The 18,231-nt window shown below is 44.2% G+C and overlaps 1 protein-coding gene across 1 annotated transcript in view; it reads right to left on the bottom strand.

The window, feature by feature from the left end:
* Nucleotides 1-18,231, bottom strand: part of LOC109871808 (chloride channel protein 2-like) — a 112,101-nt gene that overhangs the window by 3,367 nt on the left and 90,503 nt on the right. The window contains exons 12-21 of the mRNA XM_031807330.1: nt 15,630-15,714; nt 15,229-15,384; nt 14,995-15,064; nt 14,805-14,915; nt 9,113-9,326; nt 8,834-8,967; nt 8,276-8,520; nt 4,062-4,274; nt 3,854-3,919; nt 223-261 (exon numbers count right to left, since the gene is read on the bottom strand). Of these exons, the coding sequence (XP_031663190.1) occupies nt 223-261; nt 3,854-3,919; nt 4,062-4,274; nt 8,276-8,520; nt 8,834-8,967; nt 9,113-9,326; nt 14,805-14,915; nt 14,995-15,064; nt 15,229-15,384; nt 15,630-15,714 (1,333 nt within the window). The remainder of the gene's footprint in view (nt 1-222; nt 262-3,853; nt 3,920-4,061; nt 4,275-8,275; nt 8,521-8,833; nt 8,968-9,112; nt 9,327-14,804; nt 14,916-14,994; nt 15,065-15,228; nt 15,385-15,629; nt 15,715-18,231) is intronic.

The following is an 18,231-nucleotide window of genomic DNA, read 5'->3' as shown; positions in this document are numbered from 1 at the left end:
GGGATCGCTTTGGATCAAATATGTTTTATCTGCCTTCCCAATGAAAATGTGTCAGAAAATTCTAACATTTATTTGATGGAAAAGAGATTTTGTATGACTCTGGACAATACACCACGCTGCCTTGTTGACAAAATCCCTCAATGATGACCGTCTAAAAACTCATACAACCAATCACTGCATTTTTAAGTTATTGACAGTTAATCAACTAGTGTTCAGTCTTACTTCGTTTGTGGTCATGTCATCCTCGACTTCAGGAGACTCCTGAAAACAAAGAGAGACAGTGGTTACACCCCAGAGAGGATTCTACTGCCCAAAAGCCAGTTTTAGCATGGGCACCGCCATTGAGTACTTTCACCCTGTTTAAGTAGTCAACTGGGTGGGACTTCCAGAAGAATCACATAATTCCATCCAGGTCCTCAGGAGGGATCAGCCAATGAATTATACGTGTGATAAAACATTCCATAACTGCAGGAGGCAGTAAATCGCCAACCTTGTTTTTTTACCTGTTCAAACAACACACTCGAGGGAGCATTATGCACCCTTTCAGTTGGTTAACCAAGTAGGATGTACTGTTTATCTTTTGTTTTATATGTAATGTAAGTGCCTTACTGTGTTTGGACACCAGGAAGAGTAGCTGCTGCCTTGGCAACAGCTAATGGGGATACCTAATAAATACAACAACAAAAAACTAATAGAAGTAGTAGAAGAAGAAAATGGACCACTTCAAAAATAGAGAGCAATAGTAATGGCATCTTTTTGTAGGCACGAACGGATGCTAACTCTGCCATGGCTCGTTGGCCAAAGCCTATGAGGAAATTATTCTTTTTATTTTTGTATTATTTTTAAAATAAATGCTGAAAATCAGGTCTGTGGTAAACACAGGCTTAAGAGATCTTATACGTTTTGTTCTATGAGATAATCTTCCTCAGCTAACATCACTTTTTGTGAATTTGCATTTATGTAATCAAGACAAGCACATAAAGGCTTCATAATTCCTAAACGTCATGTTAACTGACTGATATTATCTCATAGAAAAAAGAGGACCGAGCACGCCCCCATTCTCATCGACGGGGCTGCAGTGGAGCAGGTTGAGAGCTTCAAGTTCCTTGGTGTCCACATCAACAACAAACTAACATGGTCCAAGCACACCATGACAGTCGTGAAGCGGGCACGACAAAACCTAATCCCCCTCAGGAGATGGAAAAAATTGGGCATGGGTCCTCAGACACTGAAAAGGTTCTACAGCTGCACCATCGAGAGGTTGCATCACTGCCTGGTATGGCAACTGCTCGGCCTCCGACCGCAAGGCACTACAGAGGGTAGTACAAACGGCCCAGTACATCACTGGGGCCAAGCCTCCTGCCATCCAGGACCTCTATACCAGGCGGTATAGTGTACTACACTTAGGTTGGAGTCATTAAAACTTGTTTATCAACCACTCCACAAATTTCTTGTTATAGTTTTGGCAAGTCAGTTGGACATCTACTTTGTGCATGATACAAGTATTTTTTCCAACAATTGTTTACAGACAAATTATTTCACTTATAATTCACTGTATCACAATTCCAGTGGGTCAGAAGTTTACATACACTAAGTTGACTGTGCCTTTAAACAGCTTGGAAAATTCCAGAAAATGATGTCATGGCTTTAGAAGCTTCTGATAGGCTAATAGACATAATTTGAGTCAATTGGAGGTGTACCTGTGGATGTATTTCAAGGCCTACCTTCAAACTCAGTGCCTCTTTGCTTGACATCATGGGAAAATCAAAAGAAATCAGCAAAGACCTCAGAAAAAATATTGTAGACCTCCACAAGTCTGGTTCATCCTTGGGAGCAATTTCCAAATGCCTGAAGGTACCACGTTCATCTGTACAAACAGTAGTGCCCAAGTATAAACACCATGGAACCACGCAGCCGTCATACCGCTCAGGAAGGAGACACGTTCTGTCTCCTAGAGATGAACGTACTTTGGTGTGAAAAGTGAAAATCGATCCCAGAACAACAGCAATATACCTTGTGAAGATGCTGGAGGAAACAGGTACAAAAGTATCTATATCCAAAGTAAAACGAGTTCTATATCGACATAACCTGAAAGGCCACTCAGCAAGGAAGAAGCCACTGCTCCAAAACTGCCATAAAAAAGCCAGACTACGGTTTGCAACTGCACATGGGGACAAAGACTGTACTTTTTGGAGAAATGTCCTCAAGTCTGATGAAACAAAAATAGAACTATTTGGCCATAATGACCATTGTTATTTTTGGAGGAAAAAGGGGGAGGCTTGCAAGCCGAAAAACACCATCACACCTGTGAAGCATGGGGGTGGCAGCATCATGTTGTGGGGGTCATTTACTGCAGGAGGGACTGGCGCACTTCACAAAATAGAGGGCATCATGAGGATGGAAAAGTATGTGAATATATTGAAGCAACATCTCAAGACAAGACATTTGCGACCAAGTTAAAGCTTGGTCGCAAATGGGTCTTCCAAATGGACAATGACCCCAAGCATACTTCCAAAGTTGTGGCAAAATGGATTAAGGACAACAAAGTCAAGGTATTGGAGTGGCCATAACAAAGCCCTGACCTCAATCCTTTAGAAAAATTGTGGGCAGAACTGAAAAAGTGTGTGCGAGCAAGGAGGCCTACAAACCTGACTCAGTTACACCAGCTCTGTCAGGAGGAATGGGCCAAAATTTACCCAACTTATTGTGGGAAAATTGTGGAAGGCTACCTGAAACGTTTGACCCAAGTTAAACTATTTAAAGGCAATGCTACAAAATACTAATTGAGTGTATGTAAACTTCTGACCCACTGGGAATGTGATGAAAGAAATAAAAGCTGAAATAAATCATTCTCTCTACTATTATTCTGACATTTCACATTGTAAAAATAAAGTGGTGATCCTAACTGACCTAAGGAAAAATTTTACTAGGAATCAGGAATTGTCAAAAACTGAGTTTAAATGTATTTGGCTAAAGTGTATGTAAACTTCCGACTTCAACTGTATATATATATATACTGCTCCTCTTTATTTACTTGTTACTTTTATCCATATTTTTTGAAACTGCACTGTCGGTTAGGGGCTCGTAAGTAAGCATTTCACTGTAAGGTCTACACCTGTTGTATTCAGAGCATGTGACTAATAAAATTTGATCACCAAACGTATAAGATCTCCTAAGCCTAACCTCAGGCCTTCTTTTCGGCGTATATCATAAAACCCCATTCTTTCCCCATTCATTTCCCCATAGGAATGGCCAGGACTACAAGCTGGCGAGCTCTTTGGAGATGACTTCAATTGCACTGCCCATGCTGTCACAGACACCACAAATGGGACAGATACAATGTTGCATCCTCTAACTATATCTAAGTTACACCAGCATACATACATGCGGAACCAGCACACGCACAAATATACAATATTTCCTTAACTAACATACCACCACTGCATACGACAATGAAAAATTAACACATAACAAACAACAACACCTAACACATAACCACATTCAGAAGTGCATGCTTCTGCCCCTGTAACTACTCACTGTTGATTGAGCTTTTTGGCTAAATAATCAGATGAATCACTAAAATGACTCCGGTTTCAACTCAGGTTCGGTCAACTCTCCTTCTCTCCCTCGCTTTCTCACCTTTCCTACACCAATCTCTCCCTTCATTACTCATTCCCTCTCTCTCTGTCTCTCCGTCTGTCTCTCCCTCTCTCTCTCGCAAGTGCTATGAAGCTACAGTATATTTTGGGTTGGTAGAAGTACTCAAAATGATTTGGATCGGTCACTTGCTCAATGCTAGGTCGCTAGGCAACGGTTACTTAGCAACTGTCTCTAAGAAGGGTGGCAGTCTTACCGCCGCCATGGAGATCCTGACGCGTTTGGGCCCCCTGCCTTCAGGAGCCTCCAGCTCTGCCAGGCTCTTACAGTCAGGGAGGGAAGGGAGTAGCAAACACATCATTAGCACAATGTTAGGACAACATTAAGATTCTCTGAGGAGAAAGTAGAGGTTGAGGTAGCATATGAGGATACAAGAATAGACACGCACACACACGCACACACACCTCGAGTAGCTCTCTTTCAGGGTCACCACAGGAGAGGGTCTGCTGAGAGCCTGAGAGAGGAGACGGAGTCAGCGTGTCTCTATTAATTGAGAGAGTGTGCATACTGTTGGTTGCCTCTGTGTTGTGAGTAGTAGGGACAGTTTTCATAGCCGACTTGAGTGGCAGCTGAGAGACGGACACAGCTTGGCTGAAGGAGGACTCCTCTGTTGAGATCTAGATAGAGAGACATGATTAGGGCTGTTGCGGTTACCGTATTACCGCCACAGCTGCATTCATGAGTCAAGACCACAATCAAATTCCACGTGACCGTTGAGTCACGGTAATCTCCTCTTATGCACTCACCCAACTGGCTAATGACCATCAGGTCCTAATGGTCTGGTACTCAGCACTGTATTGTCCCTCAAACTACTCTGACATCAATGCAAATGCAATCTAAGATCACATCAAACACTTATCACCAAATTGTATCATGCTTTTAAAACTCACCTCACTGAAGTAAGTGTTCTTATAAGCCCAGACATTTCTATACGCCCAGACATTTCTATACGCCCAGACATTTCTATACGCCCAGACATTTCTATACGCCCAGACATTTCTATACACCCAGACATTTATATGAGCCCAGACATTTATATACACCCAGACATTTCTATAAGCCCAGACATTTCTATACGCCCAGACATTTCTATACACCCAGACATTTCTATACGCCCAGACATTTCTATACGCCCAGACATTTCTATACGCCCAGGCATTTCTATACGCCCAGACATTTCTATACGCCCAGACATTTCTATACGCCCAGACATTTCTATGAGCCCAGACATTTATATACGCCCAGACATTTCTATACACCCAGACATTTCTATACACCCAGACATTTCTATACACCCAGACATTTCTATAAGCCCAGACATTTCTATACGCCCAGACATTTCTATACACCCAGACATTTCTATAAGCCCAGACATTTCTATACACCCAGACATTTCTATAAGCCCAGACATTTCTATACGCCCAGACATTTCTATACGCCACCCAGACATTTCTATGAGCCCAGTATTCGGCACAAGTAACAAATAAACATTGATTTGATTTGATTGCTTGATTGTGATAACACACAGAGACTCAAGTCCTTTTGTTCACCCAATCTAGAATACCTCACAATCAAAAAGAATTCTCTTCGGTTATAGTCACAGCCGTTCATATTCCCCCTCAAGCCGATACCACAACGGTCATCAAGGAACTACACTCGACTTTATGCGAACTGGAAACCACATATCCTGAGGCGGCATTTATTGTTCATGTCGATTTTAACAAAGAAAATTTGAGGAAAACGCTATCGAAATTCTATCAACACATTGACTGTTGTCCATTGACCATTGCTACTCCCCCTTTTGAGATGCCTACAAGGCCTCCCAAGCCCTCCCTCTCGGCAAATCAGATCACAACTCCATTTTGCTCCTCCCTTCCTATAGGCAGAAACTCAAACAGGAAGTACCCATGCTAAGGTCTTCTCAATGCTGGTCTGACCAATCAGAATCCATGCTTCAAGATTGTTTTGATATCACAGACTGGGATATGTTCCGGGTAGCCTCTGAGAATAACATTGATGTATACACGGACACGGTGACTGAGTTCTTTAGGAAGTGTATAGGGGAAGTTGTTCCAACTGTGATTATTAAAACCTACCCAAACCAGAAACCATGGATAGATGGCAGCATTCACACAAAACTGAAAGCGCAAACCATCGCATTTAACCATGGCAAGATTACTGGGAATATGGCAAAACGTCAGCACAGAGACAAAGTGAAGTCACAATTCAACAGCTCAGACATGAGACGTATGCTGCAGGGCCTACAGGCAATCACGGATTACAAAGGGAAAACCATCCACATTGCGGACACCGAAGTCTTGCTCCCGGACAAGCCAAACATCTTCTTTGTCTGCTTTAAGGATAACACGGTGCCACCAATGCGGCCCTCCCCCAAGGAATGTGGGCTCTCGTTTTCTGTGGCCAACGTGATCCCAGTCTGCTGTCCCCACTTGCTTCAAGATGTCCACCTGAATGGCACGGTGGTCTAAGGCACTGCATCGCAGTGCTAGCTGTGTCACTAGAGATTCTGGGTTCGAGTCCAGGCTCTGTCACAGCCGGCCGCGACCGGGAGACCCCTGGGGTGGCGCACAATTGACCCCCCGTCGTCCTGGTGAGGGGAGGGTTTAGCCGGCAGGGATGTCCTTGTCCCATCGTGCACTAGCGACTCCTGTGACAGGCCGGGCACAGTGCACGCTGACAAGGTCACCAGGTGTACAGTGTTTCCTCTGACACATTGGTGCGGCTAGCTTCCAGGTTAAGTGGACATTGTCAAGAAGCAGTGTGGCTTGGTTGGGTTGTGTTTCAGAGGACGCACGACTCTCTACCGTCGCCTCTCCCGAGTCCGTACGGGAGTTTCAGATATGAGATAAGACTGTAACTACCAATTGGATACCACAAAATTGGGGAGAAAAAAAGGGGGTAAAAAAAAGAACAAAGGTAACTGAACTGAATGACTAGCACTCACTTCTGTCATCATGAAGTGCTTTGAGAGGCTAGTTAAGGATCACCTCCACCTTCCCTGACACCCTAGACCCACTTCAATTTGCTTACCGCCTCAATAGAGAAACAGACGATGCCATTGCACTGCACACTTCCCTATCCCATCTGGACAAGAGGAATACCTATGTAAGAATGCTGGTCATTGACTATAACTCAGCCTTCAACACCATAGTACTCTCCAAGCTCATCATTAAGCTCGTGACCTTGGGCCTGAACTACGCCCTGTGAAACTGGCTCCTGGAGTTCCTGACGGGCTGAAGGTAGGAAACAACATCTCCACCCCGCTGATCCTCAACACAGGGGTCCCACAAGGGTGAGTGCTCAGCTCCCTCCTGTACTCCCTGTTCCCGCTGATCCTCAACACAGGGGTCCCACAAGGGTGAGTGCTCAGCCCCCTCCTGTACTCCCTGTTCACCCATGACTGCGTGGCCAAACACGCCTCCAACTCAATCATCAAGTTTGCAAACTGCACAACAGTAGTAGGCCTGAATAACAACAATGACGAGACAGCCTACAGGGAGGAGGTAAGGGCCCTAGTGGAGTGGTGCCAGGAAAATAACCTCTCCCTCAATGTCAACAAAATTAAAGAGCTGATCGTGGACTTCAAGAAACAGCAGAGGGAGCACACCCCTATCAATATCGAAGGGACAGCAGTGGAGAAGGTGAAAAGCTTCAAGTTCCTCGGCGTACACATCACTGACAATCTGAAATGGTCCATCCACACAGAGTGTGGTGAAGAAGGTGCAACAGTGTCTCTTCAACCTCAGGAGGCTGAAGAAATTTAGCTTGGCCCCTAAGACCCTCACAAACTTTTACAGATGCACAATTGAGAGCCTCCTGTCGGGCTGTATCCCCGCCTGGTACGGCGACTGCACCACCCGCAACCGCAGGGCTCTCAAGAGGGTGGTGCAGTCTGCCCAACGCATCACAGAGGGCACACTGCCTGTCCTCCAGGACATCTACAGCACCCAATGTCACAGGAAGGCCAAAAAGATCAAGGACATCACACACCCAAGCCACAGCCTGTTCACCCCGTTATCAACCAGAAAGCGAAGTCAGTACAGATGCATCAAAGTTGGAATTGAGAGACTGAATAACAGCTTCTATATTAAGGCCATCAAACTGTTAAATAGCCACCACTAGCTGGCTACCAACCCGGTTACTCAACCCTGATCTTAGAGGCTGCTGCCCTATATACATAGACGTGGAATCACTGGCCACTTTAATAATGGAACACTAGTCACTTTAATAATGTTCACATACTTCTTTACTCATCTTCATTTCATTTCACTACACCTGCAATAACATCTGCTAAATATGTGTATGTGACCAATAACATTTGATTTCATACTGAAATCAGACAACCTTCACAGATGTCCTTTACCAAACATACCAAACCAGCCCACACTCTGTAATACACCGTAAAACACTTACTTAACTCACGCATTTACTGCAGCCAATGTAAGTCCCAACACCTATCCACACATTATGTGCAATGAACTTTAAACATAGCTTCCCTACCTACCCCTCCACCCTCGAGGATGACAGTGACTTTAAGTCGCAGGCAGTGCTACCTCATCACGCGAGCGTGAGTCCGACTCACCTCCGCTACACTCACCACGAAGCGGACCCCATAGCGTGCGCTGTTACTGGTGCTGTTGGAATGTGTGTGTGTGCAGGGTGGGCTTAGGGGATTGTCCATGGTGCCCAGGTTGGACAGGTGTGTGTGTGTGTCCAGTGTATGTGTGTCATTGTCCTTGGCGTGCCTCCGGAGGTGGTCTAGCCTGCGCGATGGACCCAGCTGGAGGGACAGGAGTGACTGGAGCTGAGAGCGCTCTATAGAACCCAACAGGATCATAGAATCTGGAGGACAGAGAGAAAGAGGGAGAGAGGGAGGGGTGAGAGGGATAGGATGATAAAGAGGGGAAAAGAAAGAGAGAGGAAAATGGGAGAGAAAATAGCAAAGGATAATAAGGGAGAGAAGACCGGGGAAAGGGGAGAAAAAGAGGAAACAGTAAGGGAGAGTACTAAGCAGAGTACAGAAGAGATGGAATAGGACAGAAAGTCAAAAATCTGGAAGACGTGGGAGAGAAAAAGGAAAGCAGTAGAGAATGACTACGTGTAATGGAGGAAGGATGCATCTTGAAATTATAGCAGACTATACACACATCCTTACCCCTGGACTCGACCAGGGCCAGTGTTTTGAGCTGTCCAATCAGCAGGACCTCCTGTACATCTCGATAGGAGGAGGAGAGAGTGATGTAACGCACATCTCTAACCATGATGTCCTCCACACGGACGTTATACTTCCTGAAGGAGGAGAGGAGGAGAAGAGGGGAGTAGGGTAAGAATGAAATGTCTGGAAGAAAGTTGGAAAAAAAAGAGAACAAAGAATATAGGGAGTATAATATAAAGTGAGGGAGATTGAGACACGAACAGATGGACAGAGACTCACTCGTGGTGCCCCATACCAAGCTCAGGGAGGTAGGGTAGTTTCTTGATCCTGATGATAGAGTCATACAGCGAGGGCTGGAGGGACTGGGCTACGGCGTTGGCCAAGATCACCGCTATCATCACCGGCAGGATGTGGCTGATCTGACCCGTCAGCTCAAACACGATGACTGCCGTCGACACTGTGTGAGTCACAGCCCCCGACAACGCTGCCGCACCTGGGGAGGAGGGATACAGAGAGTCTGGATGATAATGATGAAGATGAATATGGATTTTATCGTCTAATGTGGTGGAAAGCGACATTTATCTTTTTGCTTTCCACAGCCTCCCTAGACATACAGTGTCTTCGGAAAGTTCAGACCCCTTGACATTTTCCACATTTTGTAATGTTATAGCCTTATTCTAAAATTGATTAAATAGTTTTTTCCCCTCATCAATCTATACACAATACCCCATAATGACAAAGCAAAAATAGTTTTGACATTTTTGCACATTTATAGGCAAATAAAAAAACTGAAATATCACATTTAAGTAAGTATTCAGACCCTTTACTCAGTACTTTGTTGAAGCACCTTTGGCATTGATTACAGCATTGAGTCTTCTTGGGTATGACGCTACAAGCTTGGCACCCCTGTATTTGGGGATTTCCTTCCATTTTTCTCTGCAGATCCTCTCAAGCTCTGTCAGGTTGGATGGGGAGTGTTGCTGCACAGCTATTTTCAGGTCTCTCCAGAGATGTTCGATCGGGTTCAAGTCCGGGCTCTGACTGGGCCACTCCAGGACATTCAGAGACTTGTCCCGAAGCCACTCCTGCATTGTCATGGCTATGTGCCTAGGGTCGTTGTCCTGTCTGAGGTCCTGAGCGCTCTGGATCAGGTTTTAATCAAGGATCTCTCTGTACTTTGCTCAGTTCATCTTTGCCTCGATCCTGACTAGTCTCCCAGTCCCTGCCGCTGAAAAACATCCCATAGCGTGATGCTGGCACCACCATGCTTCACCGCAGGGATGGTGCCAGGTTTCCTCCAGATGTGACACTTGGCATTCAGGCCAAAGAGTTCAATCTTGGTTTCATCAGACCAGAGAATCTTGTTTCTCATGGTCTGAGAGTCTTTAGGTGCCTTTTGGCAAACTCCAACCAGGCTGTCATGTGCCTTTTACTGAGGAGTGGCTTCCGTCTTGCCACTCTACCATAAAGGACTGATAGGTGGAGTGCTGCAGAGATGGTTGTCCTTTTGGAAGTTTCTCCCATCTCCATAGAGGAACTCTAGAGCTCTGTCAGAGTGACCATCGGGTTCTTGGTCACCTCCTTGATCAAGGCCATTCTCCCCTGATTGCTCAGTTTGGCCGGGCGGCCAGCTCTAGGAAGAGCCTTGGTGGTTCCAAACTTCTTCCATTTAAGAAATGTTTTGGTACCCCTCCCCAGATCCTCGATGCAATCCTGTGTTTTCAACGGATTAAATAAAAATACATCTTCAGCAATCTATACAAACGACCCCATAATGACAAAAAGAAAACGTGTTTTTATACATCTTTTGCAAATGTATTAAAAAAATAAACAGAAATACCTTATTTACATAAGTATTAAGACCCTTTGCGATGAGATTTGAAATTGAGCTGCATCCTGTTCCCATTTTTTTATTTTATTGATTTAACCAGGTAGGCCCAATTGAGAACATGTTCTCATTTACAACTGCGACCTGGCCAAGGTAAAGCAAAGCAGTGCGACAAAAACAACACATAAACAAACGTACAGTCAATAACACAAAATAAAAGAAAAATAGAAACATCTATGTACAGTGTGTGCAAATGTAGAAGATTAGGGAGGTAGGCAATAAATAAGCTATAGGAGGCGAAATAATTACAATTTAGCATAATACTGGAGTGATAGATGTGCAGGTAGAGATACTGGGGTGCAAGAGGGCAAGTAATAATATGGGGATGAGGTAGTTGGGAATGCTATTTACAGATTGGCTGTGTACAGGAACAGTGATCGGTAAGCTGCTCTGACAGCTGATGCTTAAAGTTAGAGAGGGAGATATAAGACTCCAGCTTCAGAGATTTTTGCAATTCGTTCCAGCCATTGGCAGCAGAGAACTGGAAGGAAAGGCGGCCAAAGGAATGGTTGGCTTTGGGGATGACCAGTGCAATATACCTGCTGGAGTGCGTGCTACGGATGGGTGTTGCTATGGTGACCAGTGAGCTGAGATAAGGCGGGGCTTTACCTAGCAAAGACTTATAGATGACCTGGAACCAATGCGTTTGGCGACGGATATGTAGTGAGGGCCAGCCAACGAGAGCATACAGGTCACAGTGGTGGGTAGTATATGGGGCTTTGGTGATCAAACGGATGGCACTGTGATAGACTACATCCAGTTTGCTGAGTAGAGTGTTGGAGGCTATTTTGTAAATGACATTGCTGAAGTCAAGGATCAGTAGGATAGTCAGTTTTACGGGGGTTTATTTGGCAGCATGAGTGAAGGAGGTTTTGTTGTGAAATAGGAAGCCGATTCGACATTTAATTTCGGATTGGAGATGCTTAATGTGAGTCTGGAAGGAGAGTTTACAGTCTAACCAGACACCTAGGTATTTGTAGTTGTCCACATATTATAGGTCAGAACCGTACAGAGCAGTGATGCTAGTCGGGCGGGAGGGTGCGGGCAGAAATCGGTTGAAGAGCCTGCACTTAGTTTTACTAGCATTTAAAAGAAGTTGGAGGCCACGGAAGGAGTGTTGTATGGCGTTGAAGCTTGTTTTGATGTTTGTTAGCACAGTGTTCAAAGAAGGGCCAGATGTATACAGAAGGGTGTCGTCTGCGTACAGGTGGATCAGAGAATCACCAGCAGCAAGAGCGACATCATTGATAAATTCAGAGAAGAGAGTCGGCCCGAGAATTGAACCCTGTGGCACCCTCATAGAGACTGCCAGAGGTCGGGGACAACAGGCCCTCCGATTTGACACACTGAACTCTTTCTGAGAAGTAGTTGGTGAACCAAGCGAGGCAGTCATTTGAGTCTTTGAGTCTGCCCATAAGAATGCGGTGATTGATTCGAAAGCCTTGGCCAGGTTGAGGAAGACGGCTGCACAGTACTGTCTTTTATTGATGGCTGTTATGATATCGTTTCTGACCTTGAGCGTTGCTGAGGTGCACCCATGACCAGCTCGGAAACCAGATTGCATAGTGGAGAATGTACGGTGGGATTCGAAATGGTCGCTGATCTGTTTATTAACTTGGCTTTAGAAGATTTTAGAAAGACAGGGCAGGATGGATTTAGGTCTATAACAGTTTGGGTCTAGAGTGCCTCCCCCTTTGAAGAGCTATCCAATCTTTGGGGATCTCAGACGATACGAAAGAGAGGTTGAATAGGCTAGTAATTCTTTATCAAATTTTCGCCTAAAATGACATACCCAAATCTAACTGCCTGTAGCTCAAGGATTTTCATATTCTTGGTACCATTTGAAAAGAACTGTAGGTGGTGGGTCTTAAAGACACTGCCCATTATTGATTAAGGGGACCTTAAGATTCATATGTTTTGCTGTAGGCCTTATAATAAGATACTGTTGCTATGCGTCTCTCTGCCACTCTGCCACTATACGTTGCACAAGCTATCTATATCAGTCTTTGTGGTTAAGCCCTGGCTGGTGTGAGAGTGTGCTTGCAGTCTAGGTTTGAGTCCGACCGAAACTAGATAAAGAGACAGAACCACTGTCTGGTTTTGACATTTTGATCTTGTGTGACAGTGGACAATCCTAATACATTCAGAGAAGCTACTGTACTAGGTTGCCTTATAAGGTAAGCTCAACTTATTGGTACACACCTACATTGACGTAGGTGATCATATCACTAGGGAGTGATCACATGTATAAAATCAGTTGTGCCCTTAGGTGGGGAGCAAACTTACTCGGAAACATGCATGCTATGTTCCCGTTGTCAACTTCTGTCTGCAATTGCATAAATAAATTAATGATTGATTTACTTAAAGATATTGTCTGATTGCTGATTTCACCAATAAGCAAATGATTGACAAGGAACCTACCTCAACAGAACTACTTTGATGTTTGTGGAAATGTGAATTGAATGTAGAATGTAAAATAATAGCTCTGGTAGAAGAAAATACAAAGATAACTTTTTTTTTCTCTTCCACCATCTTTGAAATGCAACAAAGTTCCCACACCTAGCCATCACTCTGGTTGTAATTATGCTGGTGTCCACAAGATGGTAGCAGTGTCTGTGCAAACAGAACTTGAAGTATGAGCACACTACGTGACATTTAGTGTGAAGTCAGGCAGGTACATTTGGGCAAATCGTGAAGAAGACATTTACATTCACATTACATTTTTCTGCAAGAATATCGTCAAATCTGTGTACTTGGACTTTGATTTAGCTTTTCCAGTATTAGTAGCCATATTATAAGTTCAACATTTGCAAAACACCCAGTTTTCATAACTTCATAACGCTCCATATTCTTAATTTTTGTCCAAAAGGAAAAGGCTGGCTGTCGTACAAGGTTAGCAGCTACACTTTGCGACAGATACGGGGTTTCCGGATACTCCCGTAAAGCCCAGCTCATTGGCTATCTAGCTAGCTTTGTTTGACCCCGATTGGTGCTTATTTGACAGTTACAGTCGATCAAGTGAAAACCGCGTCGCTCTTTGACCAAATTTGGTGTCCTATAAGATATACTACACCCCTAATCATATAGTGAAGTCTGGTTATGTTCTAGGATCTCTGAGGAATAAATATGAACGTGATTTGACTGGTTGAAACAACGTTTAGGGTTAGATTTTCACAGATTCCTTTCTTTGAAAATTGAACGAGTGGAAATACAAATTCGATCGTGCATGCTATATGGACCTTTTTAGGATATGAAAAAGGATTTTATCTAACAAAAGGACACTTCATATCTCTGGGACACTTTGAATGATAAATCAGAGTAAGATTTCAGAATGTAAGTACCCATTTCACCTTCAGATGTGAATTTATCAAACCTATCGCTGTGAAAAGTGTTTCGTTGTTAGGAGCTCTCCACAAACAATAGCATGGCAGTTTTTCTCAGTAATAGCTACTGTAAATTGGACAGTGCAGTTATATTAACAAGAATTTAAGCTTTAAGACTCTTATATGTACCGACATTTGTCGTTTCTCTAGAATCAGCAATTGTGACAAGGAGCTGCAGGATTTAGAATGGTCCCGTTGACGGGACGCCTATCCCTCAGATGTTTTAATGTGTATTTGTTATCTTCACTGTTCTAAACAACACAACAAATGAAAACACAAGCTAGTGATTTGTGAATTCAATAGTCACATTTAGCCAACAAGTATTTCAGGTCAAATGTTTAATGAATTGTTCAAGGTCATGTACCGCTCATGGCCCACTAAACAAGAAAATCAATGAGGACCACATTTGTTTTTATTACACCCCAAAACCTGCTGACTTCTCTATCGTAGCAGAATTCATTCATCAGTCACATTCAATAAGATGGCACAATTGAAAATAGCTTGGGCATCACACCAGCCTGTAGTTTCGATCACTTCAGAGAACAGAGAGCCAATATGGAGCCTATGGAGAAGCTCAGTCTCACGTTTGGTTTCAGTGATAAGCAGACACGTTAGAGCCGTAATGGAGCCTAAAGGTTAAGAAAATGCATTATTTTTAATGCAACTGGTGAAGTGTGATACGGAGACACCCATTACTCACCCACAACAGCATAGCCACCAGGCACTATGGGATAGACACTGCCATCGGCATGGATGCCATCAGGGAACATGACTGCCATGGTCTCGCCTACCAGACGCCCAAATGCTGCACCTGCACATCACACAAATATATTGTTTGTAAACATACAGGTGTTTTTTTTACAGGTTCTCACACACAGCAAGTTACTTACCAATGAGGAAAACTGGCATGAAGGCCCCACATGGTACAGGCATGGTGGTAGCTACTGCAGACATCCAGAACTAGAGAGAAAGAAAGTCAGAAGTGTACAAGAGGAAACTGAAAATAAACACAGAATAGAGGCATAGTATCCTAATTTTCACACCAACACAATCACAAACAAATCTGACTCGCTTCTCCCAAACCCACACACAAAAACTCTCTCTAGTTTAAAACACACACGTACCTTCATCACAATGAAGAAGATGAGAGTGATGAAGACATTGACCTGGGGGTGTTTCCAGGCGTGGGAGTGGCTGATGTAGTCAAACTCCTCGGCAACACCCTGGCGAGACCACGTGCGGTTGTCCAACAACGCCACTAGTGACTCATGCTGCGTCAGCTGAGGAGACAAGGAGAGACAACTGTTAGGATTGGCATATACTGTATCAATCTCAATAGCTTAAATTGGCTTCCTTTGGCTTCCTTTCCTTATCTCCTTCCCTTTCACAGAGAAAATGAAGTAGCCTCCACGAGGAGAAGAGGCTGCTTTAGACAATTGAGATGCATCCCTGTTCCAATACTTTGAAAGGTGTATCATACATTGTTGTTAACAGGCACAGATATTTAAAAAATTGAACTACTGACCTGTCCAGCCATGAACTGTCCAAACCCAGGGGGGAAGGTAAGGGTTGAGATGATCAAGGTGACCATGGCAGGAAACACCAGACGTCTGACAGGGAGAGAGGAGCTGTGGGTTCATTAATGTGTGTGTGTGGCCAGCTCTAGCCTTTTCAGTGGCCCAGAGCAATTTTTTTTTTACTGGGTGCCCCTCTAGTGGTCAAGGGCCTGTCATGTCCCACTGCCAAAAAGTGTCCCCCCCCCAGCTAACGTTAGCTAAAATAGTTTTATTTAGCTAACGTTAGCTAGCTACTGTAACTATTATTGTAGCTTTCTGTTTGTATGTAGCTTGCACTTCAATGGTATCCCACTGAGATTTTCTTGTATCTTTCCAACCAGGCAAAGTACTATGAAGGCACCACTGATCTCGACAAGAGGCAACATTCAGAGAAATTCACAATTCAGGGTAACGTTAAGCAGTTAACTTCTATTAGATAACTGGACAGATTTAACTATTCACAACGATTTTTCAACAACCATTTTCCATACAGGGAAAGGGAAATACCTAGTCAGTTGTCCAAATGAATGTATTCAACTGAAATGTGTCTTCTGCATTTAACCCAACCCCTCTGAATCAGAGAGGTGTGGGTGACTGCCATAATCGACATCCACATCTTTGGCGCCAGGGGAACAATGGGTTAACTGCCTTACTCAGGGGCAGAACGACAGATTCTTAGCTTGTCAGCTCAGGGATTCAATCCAGCAACCTTGCGGTTACAGGCCCAACACTCTAAATAGGCTATCCACATTTTTTATTTATTTTAATTTTCCCTTTATTTTACTAGGCAAGTCAGTTAAGAACAAATTCTTATTTTCAATGATGGCCTAGGAACAGTGGGTTAACTGCCTGTTCAGGGGCAGAACGACAGATTTGTACCTTGTCAGCTCGGGGGATTCGAACTTGCAACCTTTCGGTTATTCGGTCCAACACTCTAACCACTAGGCTACCCTGCCACCCCATGTTGCTAGTTATGATACCGATCAAGGAGGTGGACTGGCGATGCCACCTCCAAGGTAATGATGGACATCTTCAACACCCAAGGTTCTCCTGAGGTCATCTTGTGGGACCGAGGTCATGAATGCTGGAACAAGGTGTGGATGTTATATTCTGTCACCAGTGTTTTATTTAGATTTTTTTACAATTTGTTTGTTTTTCCATGGTACATGGTTTGGTGAATGGACCAACCAGACCCTCAAGACTGCTACAGACTACAAGACTACAGGAAGAGTGGGAGAACAACCTGAAGGTAATTCTCTTTGCACACAACAGCAGCATCCAGGCAGTGTATGGACGGGAGCCACAGCTGTTGACTGGGATAAACAATGCAATTGTATATAATGTACAAGCACTGCATATGTCTTTCAAATGTGTAATCGACTTAGTGTTTGTCTATTGCTATTTTTGTATAACGTCCTTTCAGATCACCATACCTGATGTGGTGGAAGTTGTCGAACCAGATCAGAACGCCTTTGAGGACCACATTCAAGCACGGACTGAGAAGGATGTGGAGTTTCTTTGACGAGGTAAAAATTATTGTCCACTGCTTTTTTTCTGGCCCTCCAAGAGATATGTAAGAAATATATTTGTAATATGAAATATAATTTCACTTATTCTTCTTAATCAAGGTGAGACTGAACATGGACAAGGAGAAACAGGAGAGCTACCGGAGCAGAATCAAGGTGAGACTGAACATGGACAAGGCGCAGGAGAAACAGGAGAGCTACCGGAGCAGAATCAAGGTGAGACTGAACATGGACAAGGAGAAACAGGAGAAACAGGAGAGCTACCGGAGCAGAATCAAGGTGAGACTGAACATGGACAAGGCGCAGGAGAAACAGGAGAGCTACCGGAGCAGAATCAAGGTGAGACTGAACATGGACAAGGCGCAGGAGAAACAGGAGAGCTACCGGAGCAGAATCAAGGTGAGACTGAACATGGACAAGGCGCAGGAGAAACAGGAGAGCTACCGGAGCAGAATCAAGGTGAGACTGAACATGGACAAGGAGAAACAGGAGAAACAGGAGAGCTACCGGAGCAGAATCAAGGTGAGACTGAACATGGACAAGGCGCAGGAGAAACAGGAGAGCTACCGGAGCAGAATCAAGAAGGGCACCAAGCTCTACGACATGTGAGCGAATGACTTGGTTTGGGAGAAGGACCAAAGGAAGGCGAGACCTGGGAAACCTCACTGCTCTTTCACCTCCTAGCTGGGGTCACCATCTATTAAAGTGAACGGGCCTAATATAACAAATCTCAGATAACTATTTGTATTTGCACATAAAATAACCTGAAGCTTGTTTTAGTTTCCCTAACACTGATATTTTTCTCATTATCATCTGGTTACCTCGGTGGAAGCCAACAACTTCTCCAGTTGGCCGGTCGACCACTGATGCCCTACACTTCGCTGAAGTCCAATAGACAAAGTCTGTTAAGTTTGGTTGACATTAGAGAAAGCAAGAAAGGATAGTTATGCTGAGCTTATAAAAATGTATCTCTTCAATTTCTCTCCAAATGCCTTTAGGACCATCGACCGTCCGAGCCCCCCAGGAAGTATCCCATCCACCAGAA

This window comes from Oncorhynchus kisutch, linkage group LG27 (genome assembly GCF_002021735.2).
Source record: "Oncorhynchus kisutch isolate 150728-3 linkage group LG27, Okis_V2, whole genome shotgun sequence".
Taxonomy (NCBI): domain Eukaryota; kingdom Metazoa; phylum Chordata; class Actinopteri; order Salmoniformes; family Salmonidae; genus Oncorhynchus; species Oncorhynchus kisutch.
This window is presented reverse-complemented; position numbering and strand designations above follow the sequence as displayed.